This window comes from Oxyura jamaicensis, chromosome 5, assembly GCF_011077185.1.
Source record: "Oxyura jamaicensis isolate SHBP4307 breed ruddy duck chromosome 5, BPBGC_Ojam_1.0, whole genome shotgun sequence".
In the NCBI taxonomy this organism is placed as follows: Eukaryota; Metazoa; Chordata; class Aves; order Anseriformes; family Anatidae; genus Oxyura; species Oxyura jamaicensis.
The window spans coordinates 16,248,947-16,273,115 of NC_048897.1; the positions used below are offsets into that span (position 1 = coordinate 16,248,947).

General features: G+C 37.7%; 2 protein-coding genes across 3 annotated transcripts in view; one reads left to right on the top strand and one right to left on the bottom strand.

Moving 5' to 3' along the window:
• AVEN (apoptosis and caspase activation inhibitor) overlaps positions 1–24,169 on the bottom strand; it is a 95,408-nt gene that overhangs the window by 69,582 nt on the left and 1,657 nt on the right. Inside the window, exons 2-3 of one of the 2 annotated variants that reach the window (XM_035328758.1) lie at positions 5,515–5,519; positions 3,974–4,148 (exon numbers count right to left, since the gene is read on the bottom strand). In XM_035328758.1, the coding sequence (XP_035184649.1) occupies positions 3,974–4,148; positions 5,515–5,519 (180 nt within the window). The remainder of the gene's footprint in view (positions 1–3,973; positions 4,149–5,514; positions 5,520–24,169) is intronic. The other variant, XM_035328759.1, reaches the window with a different exon arrangement.
• The window catches only part of CHRM5 (cholinergic receptor muscarinic 5), a 49,606-nt gene that overhangs the window by 17,565 nt on the left and 7,872 nt on the right, over positions 1–24,169 (top strand). The window lies entirely within an intron of this gene.

Below are 24,169 nucleotides of genomic sequence, written 5' to 3' on the forward strand. Positions count from 1 at the left end.
TGACCTGAAATATAACTTTCAGATGAGACAAACCTGCTTTATACCCATGCTGTTTTACAGGCCGTTTGAATTAACTAACATGCAAAACTATTAAGTCTAAAAAAATATCAGGAGAAAGACCACGAAGGCTTAAGACATTCCTGGTAATAAACTAAGTATTTTACAGCTCTGCCATAAAGGCTGCAGTCATATTTTAAGTAACATACAATAGAAATATCTTTGTGTTAGCAAAGGGGTGGTATTTAAATTAATGGAAGACATAAGTCTATTACAAAATTGATAACTACAGAGAATTAAAAGTACTATTTAGATAATCTTATTAAACTCCTTAAGTAAGGAAGACAATCTTTCTTTTCCTAACTGAAAAGAGATCTACAGTAACGCAATACAAAAGGTGAAGATCTAAGTACGTAACATGGTAACTCATGCCACTTTCCTAACTCAGTGTATTTTTTCTCAGGTCTCCTTTTAATTAACAATTGACAAGCAAAAACTGACATCCTAGCATTCACTGTCATAGAAGAAATACAGTATCAAGTTGTCAGAAGTTCTAATGCTGCCTTATCCTTCTGTCAGTAACAACTATGAAAAATTCTAAGAATCAACTTGTTCCATTAGTTTGTTTCACGAATTACTTTGCATTGCTACATCAGATATTGCAAACAAGTCAAAAGGGTTAAATAACCCATCCCCTGATATCAGCTAATTTTATTGGTATCTGAAAATGATAAGAAGTGAGCCATAGGATATTGGACTTGTTAGAACTGGAGTGGAATTACACTCTGAGCTTAACATCTTTGAACATATTCACACACAGAAGTTAGATTAGGCAAGTCACCCAGTTATGATTAAAAAAAAAAAAAACACCATGCAGTATTCACTCAGTTACAATGAAAAAAATTATTTATAGTCTGGTTATAAAGAACACCACACAGATCTGGCAATTTAGACATACTGTGAATGACACCAAGTTGATCACAAAATGTCTTAAAACGTTGGTTCATGTTCTTTTCCACAAGTGTTCATTTTAGAACTGAACAACCTTCTCTTCCTGATTCAGTGAAGCCTAGCCTTGTTCATCTACCAATATATTCATGTTACCTACCTTCATAGCTTTGCCTACACTACTAGCTCATTTTAACTAGCAAGTGAAAACTACTTCTCTAATTCTAAAAGGAGAGAGTGTTTTGAAATGAATTTTCCACACTTATGATCTTCTCCCTTCCCAGATATTATCTGAATGCAAGTATAATAATGCAAATAAAACCTAAGATTTTATCTGCTAAATACTCACACAATTCATACCAGACCAAAATTACATGACATTTCATTTGAAAGATTAACTGAAACCATTTTCATTCAGACAGTAGTAATAAAAAAAAATCAGTAAATATTCTTTCAACTCACACTCCTGTTCAAAAGCAAGTAAGAATACGCAATGTATTGTTCTCTTCATAACTACTTCTGCAACTGTTTTCTATAACAAGTTCTGCTGCTTTGCTTTCATATTCTTCCAGTTAAAACATTTATGTTACAATCATTTTTCTTCAAGATGTATGTATGCTAAAAGATGTTAGAAAAGATTCCACTTCACACTGCAATTATGAGGATTAAAACATTTTTAAATGCATCTAGATTAAGATGACCATTAAAACCACTAGAAAAAATAAAGAAAAAAAATAGTTTTGCAAAGTCTAGATATCGACATCAATCTTTACTGAAAGACAGACACACCAGTGATTAAAACTGCACATCAGAACATACAAAATATTTTATTTTTCAATGTTGCACAGCTTTTAAACAATGCCATCCTAACATTTTTCAAAGAATGAAAAAAAACCTTTCAACGAATGAAAAAGTCTTGTTTTTACTCAGGAGATAAAATTCACACTTACTAATTCACAGCAAGTGAATACCTAACCTCATGAAGAACACAAAAAAGACAAATATTTATCAATCAGTATAATTTACGTATCAAGTTAAAATTCTGACATACTGGACATACACAATTTGCATTACATGCTACAAAATAATAAAAAATCAGAATGGAAAAAAAAATATACAAGAAACAAGATCAGATGGACAAAAAAAAACTGCTAAGATCATTACCTCAGTTAAGGAGATGGCTAGCACTCAGAAATTCAACTCGGTCTTTTACACAGATATAAAACTAACAACATAATGCTCTCGTTTTTTCTGAGTCTAATTGTCTTCAAACAAACCTTTCCCATTCTGTAAAACACAGCATTTTTAGATAGCTGAAACATGCTAAAACTGTAGTTCTCAACAACACACAAATCATTGGATAATAAGGACACTGTGACAATAAAGCAATCATATTCATTAGGTCATTATCCTATATTACTTCCAAAACACTAAACAAACCTGGACCATTTTTTTTAAATAAAATGTATAAACAAGCAGAGCAGAATATGATCCTCACCCCCCGACATGCACTGCTTTTTCACATGAATCCAAGAAAGCTGTACTATTGTTTCGAGGATACTATTTCCTCTTCTCTTAAAACAAGTACTTTTTTTCCTTGTTGGCTCTTATCAATTTATTTTAATGTCAAGAATAGTCACAATAGACCCTAAAAAAAGTTTACCTGAAGTAAGGTAAAGCACACTTTGAATGGAAGATGTAGAATTAACAACTAGTAAGACTACTAACAAGATTTTAAATTAGACATCAAGAGAATCTAGAGTCAAATAGATGTATTGGACTATAACTTACTAGAAATACAAGTTAGTAGAAATAAACAGTACTCCCTTATACCTTCAGTTCAAAAGTACTATTCATCAGTACTATTTTAAAGGCTACATATAAAGTTAGAGATATTTAAATTCACTTGGGGAAAAAACAAGGCTGAACTATGGCAACACAACTATGATGCTCAGGTTAGGTCTCTTGATTTAAAAAGCTTTGAGTTGTGATATCTATTTTGCTCTCCAGGCTATGTTATCTATCCAACTCTGATGACTACCAGACATCTTGACTCCAATTCTGTTTACCATGCCATTCAGAGGTGTAAATATAGATGCTGTGATCATATGCTTAAAATCAGCAATTTAGGCCCAGTTTTGCAATGCTTATGTAAAACTGAACTTCAGAAATTGATTCTGGCAAACAGGATAGCTCTGATCCATGTTTCTTTACTGCAGATAATTTCTAACTTATGCCTGTAAGCTGTGGCTGAAAAATCCCAAGTATTCAGATCTGAGAGATTTCAGAGCTTCCAGGTTACACCAAAAAAAAAAAAAAAATATATATATATATATATATATACACACACACTGTCTGTAGCTTTTTGCTGAACAGTATTTAACATAATGGCTCATTAAGAGTTTCTAAAATAATTTTAGGTAACTATGCATCTTTGTGCATCTGTCCATACTATTCATGTATACCTATTATATATTTTATTTATACATACATACATATATTACAGGCTGCCCTCCACCCTTTTCTTCTATTTTATCTCATTTTAAAAAGGGAAAACAACTGATCTTTACTATCAGGGAGAGTAACACTTGCTATTCATGCACACATCTGTACAGCACTGATTACAAATCTTTGTCAAAACAAACAACAGCAAGCAGCTGCTTGACTGCTTTGTTGTGTTTAGTCATACCAGCAACCTTTTTTGTTTTCAGGGAAACAACCAAACAACTCAGATCAGTAAGGTCAGCAAGAAGAGGCTCCAAGTAACTGAATGCTGCATGTACTCAGACCCATAGTTTCAAGACAAAGCTATACATGCAGCAGCCCTGTTTTACTCCCCAGCTGCCATGGCTCAGTGGAGCCTGTATTGGCTCCCAAAGCTATCACATGGAGACCTTTGAAGACTCCTAAATAGACTTAGGCAGATAGAAACAGTATTATAGGGTCCTGTTTCATCATCAAGGAACAAGAGCCAGAATATTTCAAGTCGTAAAACTAAAAAACTCTATACAGAGTATAAAACGCTTACCTGCTGAGCTAAGCAAAACACTGAAGTCTGTTCCTCTCTGTGATTCCCCACATTCATTCTGTCCCTCTTTTTCTGCATCCTCATAGCGGCTCCAGTTTGAAAAAATCTTTCTTCTTGAATAGCTTTTCACTTCTATCTCTTCTTCCTCTCGTGATTCAGTTTCATCATCTTCTACCTGTAGCATTTTAACAGACAGTGAAGCCATTACAACTCAACAGCATTTATCTCAGTGTTTACATAGCTGCTGATACAAACAACAACCACAGAATTCAAACTCAGAAATACAAATCAGCCTGGATAAGTAGCCACCCAGTCCAAATTTTAGATCTGGTGCTACCATCTTTCTGAACTGTATGCAATGCCATTATTAAAAGTACCCAGCGAAGCTTCTTACAGGGGCCACGCAGTGACACTGATGCAAGTTTCACAGATTTCCCTCATGTTCTGGAAGCCCAGGGCAAACAGCTCCCTTTGTGACACCAAAAGCAATGTGTGGGGAGCAGAACTAAGAATTTAATTGCAATATCTGTCCAAGTGTTGCAATGATACAGATAATAATTGAATGAAGTGATGTTTGTAGAGTGAAATTGGATGAACACAACACAACAAATACTGCAGAAAACACCTGGATAGGGTTTATCTCTGTAACAATTTCCATTTTAAGCAAGGCCTTAACTCAAATAATATCAAATTAATATTAATTGGAAAATTACTGAAATAATTCAACAAATTCATTTCCTTCATGAAAGCCATTTTACTGAAACACACATAGAAAAGTTAGATTGTTGGCAGTCAAACTACCAGGTCAAATGCTCAAAACATGCTAGTGCTGAAAGGAGAAGTCACAGCATAGTCAGCTTCAGATTCAAGCAAAGCACGCATTTGCCACACGTACTTAACTGTGGAAGGCTCTCCCTGCCCTTGAGTCCTCTGTGCCACAAAAGCCCCCCTCTCGAAGAGCCTGGGGCGCAGCTAGAACGACCGCCACTTTGCAGACAGAAAGGTTGGCTGCACAGTGGAAGGAGTGCACAGCCAGCAGGGGGAGGACAGAGCAGCTGGAAAACCTGTGCACGAGATACCTTCTGCAGAGGTCTAAAGCTCTGAAAAAGGTTGAGTAGGGGAGTCAAGAAGAGATTCCCAGTATGCCTGCTCCCAAACGTTCCTACTGACAGCTCCACTCTCTTCTTTCCTTTACTTCATCTCTCCTTTTACAAACCACTGTGCTCTGCCATAAAACCAAACTAATTTTGCTGTCCCAGCAGTAAGTGCATTCTCTAGGACCAGGGCAATGAAATAAATTTGTCTATGCTGCTGTAAAGCTAAAAGCCATCTCCACTCAGTGTAAAACAATGCTAAGGGTAAGCTACCTTTCTGTAAGTCATTATATATCCATAAACCAAAATGACCTTACAGCTCACCATCAGACACTTGCTTTAAGGAGCACCTTGGCTTTGATAGTTTAAATGAAACATAATCCTGAAATAAATGTGAAGAGCAATTACTTATATTAAAAAATGCACTTGTAAGTGAAGAGCTACAACATCTTCTGCAGAAAGATTACTAAAATCTCCAAAGGCTTAAATAGTTACTGTGTCTATATACTACTTTTGTCCTTGGTTGTTTTTGTTTGTTTGTTTGTTTTTACTGGTATAAACATTGGACAAACTGGCATAACATCCAAGTAACAAAATCAGAAGTAGAATAATAACTTCAAGAAAAACAATCCACCTAACTTCATAAAATAAGCTTCTTTCAGCACTTTGGGAACAGCGTCACTGGTTAGGAATAGCATGAAGGAATGAGAAAATCAAAGAGCGTAAGAACAGACTAAAAGCTATCATAATTATACAAATATATCCCCAGATGCCAACCCTCTGACAAGAGGGAAAATATTCCATGCTCTCTTGTTGCTTCTGTTTAATTCTTAGATAAAATCTCTTTTTCTTTCTATCCATCAGATAGATACACTAAAATAGTTGTCATGAACAAACAGGTGGTTGCATGAACGAGGGGATGAAATCACAACTCTGTATTACCAGGGACTGATCCAGAGCTATAGTTTCCACAGAACAAAGGCCAAATCCACTTATATTAAGATAAGAATCAACTTTTTTCATTTCTTTTTTTTCCTCCAAGAAATTGCATGATTTGCTATAATCCAGCAAAACCTAATGGAATTCAGTGCCCCAAATAGCTTGGATGTGATACAATTGACGAGTCAAAGCAAGGATACAATTGTGTTGTACTTCCTTTTTAAGAAAAGATCAGATCACCTGAGACAACTATTGTACTACATTTAATTACTACCTATAGACCTGTTCAAAGGATTCTCTCCTTTCAGGCATCAACAAAAACAAAACAGGATTATCACCATTTTATTTTAACAAGATTCCATTAAATCAATATGTATTCAAATGTTTTCTCTTCGGCGGGAAATACTGCTGGACTAAATTTTTTTTTCCGCATTCTGTTATTAGCTATGTTAATTAGCACATCTCACGTAAATTGCATTTCTTAGCAGTTAAAATGTTAACTTGAACTTTAAGAAATGAGCCACAAATTCTCGTAAGTGTTAACAGGCACTGCGCAGCCTAATTCCTCGAGTACTACCCTGAGATTTACTTTTGAAATGAGTAAACTTTAAATACAAACCTCCTTACTCCTTACATCTCCAATAACTATTTCAAGGAAAATTCTACATAATGCACTGTCCTGCTACAAGCTGAAATTGCAAATCATCACATTTGAATATTTAACATTCATACAACTTAAACATGCATTTTCACCATGATAATTAAGGATTATAAAAGACATACAAAGAAATTGCTGATCAGTGAAGCTTCAGAAAATGATTTGCTTTCACTGTCTCGTGAGACAGCTACCAGGTAAGAACCTCTGAGGTAACAACCTCAGAAACACAAAAATAATAATCCTTCATTACTTTCCTCTTATCTGCCTATTCAGCTAGACTATACACTACTGTTATCATCAAACCTTACTTAAAGTGAGTCTTAATCAGTACAAAGCAGGCAGCTATCCTTTACATAATGAAACAAAATACCTTCCCCATTTCCCATTCTCAAATAACAAATGATACAAGCTGAGACAAATTCTTGAAGCTAACTCAAATATAACCTTTAGAACAGTATTACTCAGATAAGGAGAAAAACTTATTCCTTTAAACAGTTTTGAATCACATGTACACATTATTGCTCAGTGCTACAATGCACGATGATATCACAGCAGGTACAATATTTGTCTGCTGTGCCTCTATTTCAGATAGCATTATATGCATTAACATTTGCACATTTCACTGACATTTTGAAAGTGGGGACAGTATGCAAAAGCCCAGTTGAACAAAACCAGGAAACCTTCTGACTGTTTTGTCTGAGCGTTGATAGAAGGATCCTTTTGCCAAGGACGTATTTTCATCTTTGACCAGAGCCCATGACTCTGTTTTCCTTCTGACGGAAAGCAAAATGCACAGCACACAGGACCCCGTTCTGCAGTCTCTACTACAGCATAAGGATATTTTAGTACACCCTCCTTTATACACTAATTTTGCCTATGGGACTGGGGAAGATACAGTACCAAGAAAAAACAGGAAAGCAGGCTTTCTGCTTGATTTTTCTCACAGGTGAGAACACGTTGATACACACCTTTGAGGAATGAAGGTGTCAAAACAAAGTAAACATTATTCTGAACAGGCCATTTCCCATGGGGTCAGGACACTTCCCTGGAACCCAAAGTGTTTTGGATCAGAGCAAGGCTGAAGTACACAATGGCGGAAGTGCAGCAGTGACCTCCTATATCCTGCTTCAATTACTCAGCCACTCTTCAGTGTGAGTGCCGTCCGTCTGAGCACGTTAAACACAAACACTCAACAGGAACTGTTGAACTCACGGCCCTTTTCAAAAACTGACAGCGCGTTAAAAGGCAGTGCTTCCGTTAGGGCTTTCTAAAACTTTCTAAAAGATTTTCTACGTATTACCTTTAGGAAGCCACGGGAGTTGCTTAGAGCTCTCTTCCTGTTCAGTTCTATTGACTTTCTAAGGAAAGTTTAAAACATTTTATCTTTGTTGGTACTTACAGTGTTCTGCTGTGGCTTGGAGGAACATGGAAACAACACATGCTCAGTTCACCTTTCATTGGGGCAACTGCCCTTTGCCATTATATAGCTTTCAGGCATCATTCCATTTTTCCTTCTTGCTTATTTTGTAGCATTTCTCCCAGCTCTCTCCCTCAGAGTGTTTCTTTACAAAACATCTGAAAACACAGTTCTGAGGTTTTTCCCAACAACAGCAACAGCCTATGCCAACTTCCTGAGTGAACTTCTGTCTTGATTTTCTCTTCCCTTCTGGGAAATGGCTGTGAGGCTCTGGCCGAGTCCCAGTGACATTCGGGCTTATCTGTCTCGATGTCAATTTCTCTTTTCATCAAGGTAAAGGACTAGCAATACAAAAGGAAAGTATCCCATGGATTGAACCTGGCCTAGACTACCAGCCGTATCAGGAATGGGCATATTTAAAATAGCAAGGCATCACGCAGAGACAGTTTCTCCTCTCCCCTTCATCCCAATTTAAGCAGTACCTCTTACTGTCAGATTCTCTCAGATGGACTTTGTAAGTCGTAGGGTCAAAAAAACATGTATAGCTCAGCAACAAAGTGGTTCACAATCTTTACGCTATAAATTGTTTCTCAGAATAAAGTCCGTATGCAGAGGCTTGTAGTAGTGTACTGTGTAAGTGAGGTAGCTCAGCTGATATTATTAGCTACTGAGCGGATCCTCTAGCCGGACAAGTGCAAGTATGGAAGACTTGCAGTTACACTGTATTGACTTGACCTGCTCTTGTGAAGACATATCTGCTTTGAATTATATTGTTGAAAGTTATTGCTGGTGTAACAAAACAGGAGCAAGACGACAGCACCAGGAATTAACTCAAGACAATATGAGTATGGCACAACCTCAGAATGATTTCATTTTTGTAATAGTGCCTTTTTTTTTTTTTAAGCTTCATGCCACCACATCGTTCTGTCTACCCAGAAATATTAAATTTCTGTACAGATAGTTTCTGTACAAACTATCCTTATTTAGTGCTCTTAATCCAGACTTTAGAAAAGCAAATGGAAGATAAGATGTTAAAATTTTCCTGAAAAATAACTAGTAGACTTGGGACTTCGGAAAAGCCCATCAAGTAAAGATTTATTTAGAAAACCACGATTCAAGATTTTGCTCCTTAGATGCAGTGATCTCAACCACAGCTTCTTTCAGAGACAGATGAGAATATTTTGCAATAATACTCAGCAACATCTGCCAAAACTGTGAGCTGGTAGATCCATACTGAGTTGTTTTTAATAGGCACCATAGTCACAACAGTCTAACCAAAACAACACTGTAAATATAGTAATTTATCCACCAAATTATTTTGCTTCAAAGTACCTGCTTATACTATCTACAGCATGCAAATAATTGGAACTGCTTAAAAACTTCAAATGAAAGAGACTTTACTCATCACCAGAGAAACCACCTCTAAAAATATTCTTTGCACTCGGTGAAGTTACAACATGATCAAGTGCCAGGAGGCTACAAGTCCTACTTCATCTTTTTCACAGATCATTATTAATATTTCCACAAGCCACAGCCACATTTTGAACAAATCTTACGCCTCAGTGAATTGGAACAACAGCTTCTATTATGAGCTAAATCTCTCCCTCAGGCTCACTGAGCCAAAAAAGAAGCCCCACAGGCAAACAGTCTGGTTATTTTGTTTCGAAATACCGATTTAAATGGTAGACTATCTTCTCTTTCAAAGAACTAGAAAATAATCCATAAATCTTTATATTTATTTTTCCCTGCTGTCTCAGAAACACGCCTGTAACCTATTAGCACATGATTAGCTGGCCTGGTCCTTCCAACCCGTGGCTTACAGGGGGAAAAAATGAAGCAACCTCTGCTACAGGTCACACCACATCAGTTTCATGCTGCAGCTTCCAAAGGCATGGTTTGAAAACTGTTGATTTATAGATTTAATACATTTAATAATCACGCAATGAAAAATTACCACCCTACGTTCACAGCAAGAAAGTCTCAAAAGCTCTATTCTCTAACACTAGTAGCGTTGGGACTTTGGAAAAGCCCATCAAGTAAACATGTATTTAGAAAACCACGATTCAAGATTTTGCTCCTTAGATGCAGGATTTTCCAGGCTACAAAGCCACCAGCTGAACTTTAGCTCTAATAAGTTAAAACTCCAAACTGAAGGATATTTGATGGGGAAATAAGAACTGTATCATTATAACTGCAGTATTTATTCTGCACTGATTGGGAAACTCAGTAGAGAATCAAGGAGCTCTGTTAACTCTGGAGGTCCTTTCGCCTCCCTTTCCCGTGGCTGAGCCATGCTGGGAGCAAAGAGCCTGTAGGAAGCTTGTCCAGCTGCTGTTTATAGATAAAGAGGCTTTTGATTTTCTAAACTTGCCAAGCCCATACTTCTCCACCAATGGAAAAGTCAACTGTATTTTTTCTTAAATTCAGTGGAAAGGATTATATGAAAGTTACTGGCAACTACATAAACACATCAGGCAATTTCTATAAAATTGTCACATGGACCTGCACAAACCTTGGCAGCTATGTTACTTTCAAAATGACAGTAACTTGAAAAAGCTGAATGTTTTTCTTACAAACATTCAGCCAGAAATACGAGTATAAGCGTAAAATAAGAGACTCGGTCTTGAAAGAAACAACAGGTTTCAAGTAAACCTGACAAAACAAGTAGATCACCACAAAGGTTTTAGCTTTTTCAGTTGGAATACTCCTACATACAGGCTGTATTTTCCAAAATCAGGGCTTTTATATATCACATACTTATGGATCCACATTTGTGAATGTTTTATGTCATATTCCAAAACCAAATCATACTCTGTATTTTGGATAGGCTACTGATAATCTCTACAAAAAGGTGTTTGTTCTTACCAAATCTGCCATTCATAAATAAAAACATCCTGAGCTGGAAATTGACTGTATTCACAAATTGAGTCAATTCTTATGTGTTGATGCCATAGAATGATCACATAGTCCCAGCTGAAAGGAACTACAAGAGGTTATCTTTTCCAAAGCCCTGCTCAAAGGAAGGCCAAAACTGAAACCACACCAAGCAGGCTGGGGCTTTTTCCACTTCGGTATTGAAAACCTCCAATAGCGTGCCTATTTCTTAGTGTTTTGTTGTGTTTTGTTCTAGCACTTCTAAAACTGCAAACACAGTTGTATGAACAGCTTCAACAGATACATGTAAAGAACACACACAAAGAATCCTGTAACATCAAAGGATCAAAGTTTAATGAGGGTATATATCAATCGCTGCTGCTCAAGAACAGGCTTTTTGAAGGATATTGCTACTTTGGTAGTCTTCATCAGTCACTGAGCAAGACAGCTCTCAATAAACATCTGTGTTATACACTGGTATATATTGAAAAGCTTTGTACTTCAGCAACCATATCAACAATGAAAGAAAAGTATGACAAATTATGTAAAAAGCATGCTCAAAACAGCATCCATCTGCAGAACAAATTAAAAATTCAGTCTCGACCCTAACACACAAAGGTTAATTCATAATCCTAACAGAGCCTACCCAAAAGAGTAAAGTTTAGAGAACACTCAGGCAAGCCTAATGCGTATTTAGCACTCCCCACATGTACATAGTTTTAGAACAAAACCAATGCAAATTCAGCAACTCTGCCAAGATCAAAACCAAAATGTTGAAAAAGCTTCTGGGTTCCTAGTTCAAGGAAAAAAATATATATATGACAAAGTTTGAGTGGATCAATTTTTGCCACAAGAAAAAAATATGACACTTTCGAAAGACTGCCGCCATGCTACCTTAAAAATGAAAACAGTTCTCCAAAACTTGTATTATATTTGAATAGCAAAATAACTATTTCCAACCTTTACATTCAGTGCATTGAATAACACAGATAACACTCAGTAAGAGTTTTTAAAGTTTGAGTTATTTTAAACACTTCTATTTCATTAGAATAAAAAAGGCAAATAAGGTCTAAGACAATATTTTTGTATGGATTTCAAAATATGAAAATAACTGGTGATATTCACCCCCCACTACTCTATTTTCAATTGGCACAGCATTAAAGACAAATATCTGAAAGACACCAAATAGAACAGAAGTGTTTGAAATTGTTCAACTAAACTGGCAGAAAATTAATCAATAGTTTTTTTTCTCTCATTTCTAGTGTTAGCCTTCCACCAGTTTAAGTCCATGTATCAGTTCACAGCAGACTCTGACAATCACAAACAATGGATGGACAGGCTGGAAGCCTGCCGTAAGACATGAGCTCTGGAAAGCAGGTCCTTCCCTCTTATCTGGCAGCACTTACCCACTAGTTTGGCCAACTGTACTGATAAGCCACATCCCGTGTTTTAATTTCTTGCAGTGTTAAACTTGGTTTTCCAAAGCCAATTTTGTTTTCTGCTTTCCATTAAAGACTTGTGGATTCCCTGTTATTATCCCTGCTCCACAAAACATGTGGGCACAGGGATGTTATTTGTTGATTTTACTTATTTTTATATAAAATATGTAAAAATGTTTACACTGATTGGCAAAACTTTCATCATGAACTTTAGAACATTTGTGACTCGTTTTTAGTTCCCTTTCTCACTTGCTTCTTTAAGAAAGTCAGTGAGGCGTGTGAAATGCATCATTTTAGAGGTTCAATATACAAGTACTGGTGTTTGGTTCACTGTGAGAAATTTTTCTGTCTTGAATTTAAATGAAAACACCCAACATCTGCCACTTTTTCAGATCAACTATCACATAATAACAGCATATTGCAAACACACAAAAATATTCACATGATAAAAATTAATGCTGCACAAGGAGATACTCTAGTAATCTGAAACCCTAAAAAGGCAGTACATAAGAAATTCAAAAGGAAAGCTTTCTGCTGTCCTCCCTCTTTCACCATGTCTGCATCACTTTCAGTAGCACAGTCCCTAAGTTCTTCATCTTTCATTACTAATACTAATAGTATTTTCTAACTGTAATTCGTCGTGCTACTGAAAAAACTCAGATTTGCACTACCCTTCTATCAACAAACTGGCAGACCCAGCCATGACACATTTTTTTTTAAATTAGGTTGAATTAATACATTTCTGCTGTGGCAACAAAGCAGTAGTTCTTCAGTTACAAATATCCTCTCTGGGAGATATTTCCAGAAAAGGGTATCAAAACCAAATAACTTTTAAGACTAATACACATCCACATAGCAAATAAGTGAACAATAAATTATATAAAAGATGCTAAAGATAAAAAGCAGATTGCCTAACATGCAAATGAAATGCATATCTATATAGCTGAGAAAAAAGTCACAAACAAACAAGCAGGACGTATGAATTGAATAACACTGATTAAAAAAAGAATTGAGTCACACTAGACAAAATACATGTTATAGCAATGGTACTTAAAGATACTGTTCTTAGCTCCCAGGGTTTTAAACATCATTTCTGAGACCAATTGAATGGTCTGATGGACCAATTCTGAGACTAAAATTAATTTATTTCTTTAGACATTTAAAAAAACAACAACAACAACAAACGCAGACAGTACTATCCACCTACTTGATGAACAGACACCAAAACCTTTTTTCCCTTATGTTTTCAGTGATGGGAGAAGTGTATGGGCTAGTCATCAAAGCCCAGTTTTCCTCCTTTCCATTCTCATAGTGAACATAGGGATGCAAGGAAAGTGGAAACGGGCAAAAAAAAGTAATTCAGCAAGGATACACTTCCAGATTTCTAAAGGTTGCAATCCCTGCCTCATAATCTAGGCAGGATTTCACTGGCACCATCAGTGGCACACCCAAACTGTGCAAAAAAAAGTATCCTCCGACTCCCTCTGTCGCCAGCTCTCCTTGTGCAAGTCAGAGCACTGAATTCCCAGCACAAACTTGGCAAAAGAAGGAATAAAACTGCTGGAGTTCCCTCAGGCACCACACAGCCTGCTGTCCCACAACACAGCAAGTCACTGCCAACCGTCCTATTCGTGGTATTGTCAACTACACGAGAGGCTCATGCTGAATCCACAGGCACTGTAATCCAACAGAGTTGTATGCCTGGACATGTGTTTCTGTGATGCTCCTCCAAATCAAAAGGCAGCAATAGACCATAAAACTCCATTTAAAGCTCTTTAGTAGCTCAGAGACTGCCCAGTTAGTAGCACAGCTCCCAGAGCACTGTCTCCTCCAACCACTGTATAAGAATTTCAGAATTAACGATAAGCATGGTCAGGGTTCTGCCTATATATCCAAATATCAACACAAAACCAATTACAAAACACTGTAGACCCACCACACTGTCCTGTCTCAGTCAGAAACAGAATTTTTCACCACCAATGTGTGACATGCACTTGGTCTCAGAACAGTCACTCACTGCAGGCAACGGAAATACAAGAATTTATAAGAAACACCCAACAACCAGATCACCAGATCACCACTGTACATTTTTTTTGAAAGAAATATGAAGTTTTTTTTCTGCAGATCACATACATACTCATTAGAAAATAGTTCAGTTTGCCCTGGTGACCTGACAGTAAGTGGTGACTAAGACCAGTGGGAAGTCCCAAAACAAAACATCCAAAAGGGATTTTGTCCATAAATACAATCCACATTTATTCAGCTACAGCAGAACTACAGCATTTTACCCAGAAAGTGGAAATAAAGTCAATTCACTTATGTGCACAAATGCATTTCAAGTTGCACCTCCCACATCTCATGAGAATTCCGTGGCTTGACATCCCCTGCAACGGGTGACCTAACCTGATTTCTCAGACCTGCTTTGTACAGCAACCGAACACTCCCTGCAGTAGAAAATGACCTGTAGCATACCCAGCAGGCAGATGCCCAAACACCAGCACATACACACAAAATAAAAGCAAAAATCACTTTGCATCAATTCTTTCTTTCATTCCTGCTCTATCTTTATGACAGCATTAAGTTTCTGCATAAATTACAAAAAGACTGAAAAGAAGGACTTGAGGGAAATTCATTTCAAAGCATTTAAAGTCCAGCGGTAGGTCGCTTAACTGAGAAATTAAAAAACTTGTTCACTTCGTATTTGAAACTGAGCAGAAAGCAGACAACAACTTGAACTTTTTCCATATTCTCCAAATCCTTCATTTCATTACTGATTGCAGATTCAAACCTTTTCATCACGCTCTCTCTGCATGTCCACTGACTGCCGTTTTACAAACAAGCATCAGTGGTAATGGTTCTGTAATCTTGTGAACAAGCTGTTACTAATGTACACTGGCAGATACAAGCATGATTTTGCCATACATTTTGAGGAAGAGATGAAAATAGTGCATTACTTCATTAAGAGAGATTTTTTTCAGCCCAAACAGCATTTTACAGGGGCTAACAAAGGATGCAATAAGGCAAGAAAATAAACAATATTATTGGTAAGTGCATCAATATGCTTTGCTGTCTCACTGAAAATAATTAAACCACTTTTCATTATACTTCCTCCTTCAAGGTTGCACATAATTTAGATAAGATTTTTTCCCCTTTCAATTATTCAACAGAAAACAAGCATTCGTAAAATCACTTCATTGCCATTCTTGGCAGACAGCTTAAATAAATCAGTATAGGAACTTGCAGAACCTTCTGCTTTTATGTGGTTTTGTTCCAGACTAGTATAATGAAATGTAAAGACCAAAAAATTGATATTTAATATTTTGTGCATTGCACCTTATGGTTTTTTTTAATCAGTATTAATAACAGTAAATAGCATTGCCAAATATTAAATCTGTTTCACAATTTAGTGGCATACCTGACAGAGTAAGTAAAAGAAAATGTTTTTTTTTTATTTCCAGAACCGCTAGTTGGTTTGTGAGGTCATACACGTGTTTTTATACTCACAATCTTCTCGCATTAGCATATTTACCTATTTGGGCCTTTGTAGTGAGTCTCCAGTGACCTTTATGCATTGTCTCTCATTAACAGATACAATTTACTTCCTTACCTAGCCATCACATCTCTTCCAGTACAAATACAAGTTTATATTATTAACTGTTTTTTCAACAGTTGCCAACTGAAAAGGAAAAAGCTAACATATTTTTCTTCTTTAGACTAAAGAAGGAAGAGCCCCCAGAGGTGTTTTTTTTTCATGAAAAGAGACAAAAAAAAAAAAAAAAAAAAAAAAAAACCTGCAAAGAGTAATCCTCTTCACTAGTTTGCTCTATTGGTGACCTTTAGAGAGATCTACCAAAGCTAAAGAGAACCTTAATTAGCAGAAAGGGCAACTGAGAGAACAGGTAGCATAAAGAAAAATGCTTTTATTCTTTACTGTACTGGATAAGAATTTTTAAGAGATTGATGAAATCCTAAAGACTGCTTCATAAATGTTGTATACTAGAACTTATCACTTTGGGTTACCTAGAGATAGAATTGGCTACGGCAGGGACACATTCTTTTCTGAAACTTCTATTTAACATAACAGGAATGATGTGCCATTTAAAAGGAACAAAAATCATGAAGCTCACAAGAAAGGTTTGGGTTCGAAGTTTCTGCCTAAAATTGTTATTGTTCTTCAACGCTCACAATGCTAGATTCTAGAAGCTGTCTTACTGACTTGAATAGCAAAAATTGTATATATATTTCACCTTAATTTTTCAAATGTCTTGTGGGTAATTCAACCAAATTTGTCACAACTATAACCTTTAGCTTCTCTAAATCCAACGTGCATCAAGAGAAAGTAGTGAAGAACCACTGTCCAAGGTCCCCAGTGCCCTAACGACATAAAAACAAGATGTTAAAACACCATTTTGCCATTGGTCTCTAAAGTATAATTCAAAAAAGTAAGAGCACATAGCATCAGCCTGACCCTTCAGGCAACTCTGTTATTAAGAAGCTCTAAGAATCACTTAGAACTTGCTGAAAATATGCGCACATCCAAATTATCAACAAGGGCAAGGACTGGGCTATACTCGTGATCCACAAGTCCAGGGCTTTATCTGCACATCACATCTCTAATTACAACACAGTTTGCACTGTTTGCCAGACCTAGGTGCACTTTGCCCAGTAACTGCAGAACTTCATATGCAGTTTGCAAGTGGTGAGCTCTGGTCAGTGCTCAATTGCCCAGACACCAGGCAGACAATTTCAGCTTGGGTCCCACCACAAGGGAAACCACTCTGAGTCTACTAGTATCGAGTGTATCCCAGGCAAATTTGTACAAATATATATATATATATACACAGACACATACTAATTCTTAGCAGTAACTCAGTAATGAATATGCACCCAATTAGCAACAATAAAATACTATGAGCCAAGCCAAAAACACTGAAGGAACAAACTTCTCTCATTAGCACAATTTGGTTCTGAATTTTACCTCCACAAATAAATTGCACTCATCACTCTGGGACAATGATCTTCTAACAACCTTGCTAACTGAACGGCTGAAGTGGAAGGAAAAGAAATAATGAGTACGGTACCATTTAAGCTTCTGTTGCTTCCACAGGCATGACGCCTACTGCTACAAATTAACAGGAACAAAAGTCAGTGAAGTAAGCAAAGCAGCAAAACCTGAGTAATAGAACCCAAATGAGAATACAGAAAAACAACAGCTTAGTTTGTCAGGCAACTGGAAAAAACTCAACCCATCAAAATATACCAGTGACAGAGCAGTAGCCTAGGAAATGCCATGGCCCAGAAAGATCACTCCACTCTCTACATGTCAAAGACCCTGGCTATTTCAGAGTTAAAGAGAAAGTCTGTACAGTTGAAACTGTATAGTTATCCTCTGGGAAAAGCAAAGCAAGAATAGAAACAGAGCCTTGAGGCAAGGTTCTCACCCTCTCCAGCAGATTCACTGGTTTCACTAGCAGGATGCATAAGTCAGTCTACCTGCTGAAGAGTTAAAGCATTACTTTAAAAAAAAATAATAGTAATAATCATGAAACACCACATGCATGTTAAAATACAGAGGAATGGCTCACATGAAAGGGAACTGTAGAAAAAAGACCTTTTCATGCCTTACCATAGAATCACAGACCTAAAATCCTTTGATTATGCAAGCCAGTAAGAAAAATTCCTCTGTGCTTGCTACAAGGCTCCAAACCACCACTGAATCAATCACCTGTGATTTTTATGTTTCTTTAAAATACAGTGAAGCCTTCTGATGGCTACATAAGACCACGAAGCACCACTAGGCTGGCTGAAAACCCCCAAGAGGGCTCCCAAAACTACCCAGTTACATTTGTGGGAAAGCAGGAGCTCTCTGAGAATTGCCTTTGTGACAATAAAACTGTTACTTAGTTGAGTTAGAGCATTACAGAATGAATTTTCAATTAGATTTCATCACTTACAGAAATTTGTTGCTTCTTTCATCGCAACTACCTCTGATCTCCCATTTCATGTACCCACACCAATCCCCTCACGATGTTCTCTGGGACCATTGACACAACCAGAGCCACACAACACAAGCAATGTGTTTAGCTCGGAGCCCACATGTGTTCCCTTTGCACAAACAACTTCTCTTGGAGCTCTGCTTAGAGCAAACGCTTGGTGGTGAGAAGTTCCACTGGCTCATACACACATGGTTTTCACTTACCCCACCTTGCATTCAAAACATACCCCCCTGAGGAGTGAGGACCCCCACAGCTGTTTGAGCAGCAGCTCCTTGCCCCATGGGGTCAGGCAGCCACCTGCCCTTCCTGCTGGTTGCTGCTAGCACCGCTTCTCAGCTGCCACAGCATGATGTAAACGACATAAACCCTTATGTGAGCCAGCTTAGTTCTTCGCTCAGAGCTGAAATTGCAGCTAAATAGGATGGTGAGCTCTTGGGAGAGCTTCTCCAACACTCGAGCCATTACCTCTTGGCTTTCCTCCGAATAACACCTACCACATCATATGTGATAATTAAATCTAAGTAATGGCAGGATTCAAAGTTATCTTTTGTACAACAAAATATGGAGTTTATGAAGTTCTTTGTTTAAGATAACAAAGGTTCAGGATCGTCTGTTTCAGAGTTATCCAATTACTACCTGAGAGACTTGAGGAAGAGAAGTGGAACAAAAACTTCCAAATAGGTGAGGCAGGAAAACAGAAAGGCACTGGCATCAGAACTATATGTGTGTGTGTGTATAAAAGAGCTCATTATAATTACATTACAAAAAAAAAAAAAGATCACATCAGACATGAAGCTCTTATGTAGTACTGATGCTGCACGTTCACCTATGTAACAGGACTTTTTCAGTACAAGTGTTTCAAGTTAAATCAGAAAATCAGAAGGGCAAATACAATGAAAGAATAACAATAAATCTCATTAAACTATTCCATGCTAAACAATCAGGATTATTACAAAATAGTGTGTTCCCTGGCTCTGTGAAAATGAGGTTTCTCTACTGGCTGGCAACTGAGAAGAATAAACTAACTTTGGCTGAACAAAAAGTGTTTCCCTTTTTCCAATGCAAAAAAAAGGCTGCGACAAGCAGTTACACAGGAGCTGAGCAGGCTCAGCAGCCCTCACCATGTTCTTAAAACCTCTGACAATATTTTTCTATACTGATCTCCATATACTTTCTACATAATACATTACACAAGCTATCTACCCCTTCAGTCACAATTTTTCTTCCCAATGCCCTAATTAAACCTCCTTATAAACCTCCTTCTTGTCCTACCTAAAACATTTCATTTCTGATCAGTTTGCAGCAACCTTTCTACTTAATGGAGTACTCCTATTCATGCTTCCCCCAAAATATCCTCTTTTCCAAACTGAAAAAAAAAAAATAGATCCTCTCAACTTTTCTCTTTGGTTGTAAAGAATAGGAATAGAAATAGAATAGAAATGTTTAGTTCAGTTAGAAGTGACCTACAGATTATTCTCCAGCCCAACTGCCCAACCGCTTGAGGGTTGCCCAGAAGTTGAAGCACATTGATGAGGGCATTGTCCAGATGCCTCCTGAAGGCCGACAGGCAGGGGCACCAACCACCTCTCCAGGAAGCCTGTCACAGGCTGTGACCACCCTCACTGTGAAGGCATTTTTCCTACTGCCCAGCCTGAACCTGCCCTGGACAGCTCTGTGCTGTTCCCTCTGGTCCTGTCATCAGCCCTCCATTTCCCCTCCCTGGGGATCTGTCAAGAGCACTGAGCTCGCCCTCAGCCTGCTCCTCTCCCGCCTAGGCCAGCCCAGTGTCCTCGGCCTCTCACCCTGCCGCAGCCCCCAGGCCCTGATCCCTTTCTGCAGGGCTGCTCTCCTGCTGCTTGCCTGCCGGCCCGTACCTGCACCCGGCATTACCCCACCCCAGGCTGTAAACACCTGAACCAAAATGCATCTAAGCAGCATTTACCCTCGTTGAATTTCACACCATTTATGATTGCCCCATGCTTCAATGTACCTAGATCCCTGCACAAGGCCTCTTGTTCCTCTCGGGCGTCAAGAGCACCTCCCCGGGGAGTACAGCCAGCGACCTCGCGAAAGATGCGATCCAGTCCTGCATCCAGACCACTGACAGGGAAGTTGAACAGAACTGGCCTAGAGTTCAATACCTGCTCATCTATTAAGCCGCCAGTTCCTTTCTATAGAATTGCAGCAAAACCAATCGCATCCTTCTGCAGATTTTTCCAACTTAAATATAGTTGTGTAAAATGTGACCTTGAACTACACCTTCCTGCAGTCTCTTTCTCTCATTTCTTGAGGCTGTGCTGAATGCCAGCTCCGCGCTCCACCCTTCTGCCTTCCCTTCCTCAGCACTGCCTGCACATTTTAGAGCTATTTCACTTCTTCATCGGAATTATTAATAGAAATACTGAATGCACGCAGACGCAGGATGAAGCCTTGCAGAATCCCATTTAACAAACACCGATTTGACACTTGAACCGTAAAGAAGTTCCCAACCGGTTGCTCACACAGTCATCAAGAGGCTTAATCTAAATCAATACACTCCAGATAAAGCAAGCCACACTTCAGTCAGGCAGTTAGTGGCTCTTCACGCCTCATCACAGTAGAGAAACTCCTGCGAAGGGAAGCTCTTCGCACCTCATTAGTAATTAAGTACAGCTCGCAAATTGACATACATTGATCTCAATAAGTTTTTTCCTAGTTGCGTTGTAGAACAGTAACATAAAGTATCAAAAGAAGTGTTGTTCCAGGTATCTATTTCTTCTCCTATATGCACAGGATGTGTTGCAGTGCTCTACAGGAAACCAGATGTATATGTATTTGAAGAATCCAAGCTTGTGTTACTATGTAGCTGCCTCTGAACAGATTGCTTTTTGCAGTTGCTTAGACTGTAAAGTTTCAGCACATACTAATGAGGAAAAATATATCTGATGCTGGTAACATTAGATGTAGTTTTAGACAATAAAAATTAAATAAGTTTGATGATGTCATCTCGAAACTGTTAAAGAGTGAATGCACTAAAATCGATCTATTTGACTTCCACTTGCAACTGACACCCAAAGTCAGAAAAGGAACATGAAAATGGACCTGCCCATTCCAACTGCACTTCAGGAGTAGCATGCATCACATGCGCACACAATGTATAATTTGTGATAACTGAAAGAAAGTTAGAAGAATATCTTACTTAAACCACCCTCAGAAGGACATGGTCAAGGACAATCAAAATAAAGCTCAGTATCATGCCCACAAATTTAGCTTTTCTTTTATATATATAACCTTTATTTTATAGAGAGCTATTCAAAATAGTACATGAAGTACTGTAACAGTACAAATCAGTAAAAAAAAAAAATCAGTACAAATAACAGTACACAAAATCAGATATGAATTATATGCAAAGTAGAGGAGTTAGGATAAAAGGAAATGATAATATTGGGCCAATTTCAACTGGATCTTTTACTTTGAGCATTATAATTTTATATTACTAAAAATGAATAATTGCAAATCTGTTCTATTTATTTAACATAGATTAGATAAGTTAAAACAGACAGAAGCAACATAAAATTATTCAAGCTGACAGATCTGCAAAGAAATCTGCCATTTGGTAAACCAGCTGGTCATAATCAGACTTCAGATTAATACTATTTTTGAAACAAGGATGCAAAATCTTCAGCAGTCAAGCCAGTTAAATCAACGTGCATGCTAGTAATAAGATTGAACAAGTGCAAGATCCTTTTTCTCTTTCACAAGAAATGAGCACTTTTCCTCCCAGTTCCTAAGCCAATTCCACACTTCCATGAGAAGCAGCATCTTGCTTAAAGAACAGTGCTGTGGAGTTCTCCAGAAAGATATTTCCTTAATAGCTGGTGGTAATCATGAAAGCTTTTAAGATTTTGATCCACATCTAAACCTACCATAAGAGTAAGTCTATTGTTTATAAACAAATAGCACCCTGATCTCCTTCTACATTACCATCCAGCAGAGGGAGAGAACTGACTCAGCAAGTACTGGGTCTTGGCAGGATTTGAAAGCAGCACAGCTATTACTAAAATAAAAAGAATTACAGCACGCTTACAATAGTGTACAAACATATAAAGTGGTGTCCAGCATTCGCTAGTCCACAGAAACCTGAGATGCTAACATGCCATCAGCACTGTGCTTTCTTATCCCTGTTGTACAGGTCAGAAATAACAACCTCCTGTAGCTTCAAAAACAGGCTCAGGATCCACCAAATTAAAGCATCGAAAAGACAAATTTTGAAGATGAATATTGGTTTCAAATGAATGCAAATTACTAAGAAATATTACTGCCAAAACATTATGCAATTTCACGCCAATTTCTAGCTCAACCTAAAAACTGGTAGGTTTTTCCAAGATTTTTAATGAAGTTTGGTGTTACTGACACTCTTTCCTTTACTGACATGCTTTCCTAAATCCATTCACCTATAATTTCACTTGCACTTTACTGCTCTGTCTATAGTAGGCTCAACAAATTCAAATCCAGTTATTTTAATGCAATTTGATATAGATTTTTTCATAAAGCTCTTCATAATTGAACATATAAAAAAAAATCTCTGACAAGAACTAAAGGTCAGGTAATCACAAAGTACTTCAATATCTAGTTTAGCAGCAATAGTTCTATAAACAAATAAGGTAGAAATAAATTAAAATTTATATTTTAATAACTTTTAATTATGATTCTAAAATATCTTTTTTCAGGATATAATACCAGATTATCTCAATTCTGATTATACAATGCTAGAAGAATCCTAATCTAGTAAGAAAATTTCTCCAAAATGCCAAACCAACACCAACACTGGGGAAATGCAACGTAATCTTTCACAAATTCTACCCTGGAAAGCAAAAGGGCTGAAATTACCCTACAAAATCCTACATACTACAAAATTTCAGTATCCTCTACCTCCCTACTCCAGGAAACTTCAAGGTCCCTTTGAAAAAAAAGAAAGATTTTTCATAGAAGGATGTGGGTTCTCAGCACACAGTCAGAAAAGTGATGGGATAAACCACTCACACTACCAGTATTATTAGCTGGCTCTCCAGGTATGAAATTTACACATCACCACTTGAGAAGCTCAGATCCCCTGCAGCTGAAAACCAGCAGGGTTCCCTCTCACACATACTGCTTACTCTGGGTCAGGCTTCCTCTCGCTGAGCTGGTGCAGTTGTCTGAAACAAGTGACCTTGCTGAACAGAGCAAGAAATAAAACAGGGCAATTTCCTGCCAGTTAAGGGTTGGATCCATTCAGAAACAGAGCCTAGCTTATATCAAAAATTCTACAAGAGAACTCACATTACCGTACAGATGGAAAAATAGAGAGCAAGAAGGGCCTCTGTTTCGTAAGGGGTAAACGTTCAGGCTGGCTCAGACTAACACCAGGCACCACCAGCTGCAGGTTGGCACAGCTGTCGACACTATGGCTAGATCACTGGGAGCACATCAGTAAATGCAAGGTCTGTGACAGGTGTGCTGTGAAAGCATATGGTGCTTAATGCCAAAAGACTCCAACGTAGGAAAAGCATGATGCTTCAATATTGATTAGTGGAGCTCTGGGAAACCCTTAGCTCTCGCTTCGCTTTTAAACACGCAGCCCACACAAACAAATGAAGTCACTACATTAAAATGAAGAGCATATCAAAGTCAGTAACATGGTGATCAGGAAAAACATACTGTAAATTGCCCCAAAAGAAAATCTTTTAACTGTTTCCTAAAATACTTCAAAAAATAATCCAGATGAAAAAGCATACATACAATGTTTGACTCCCTTACT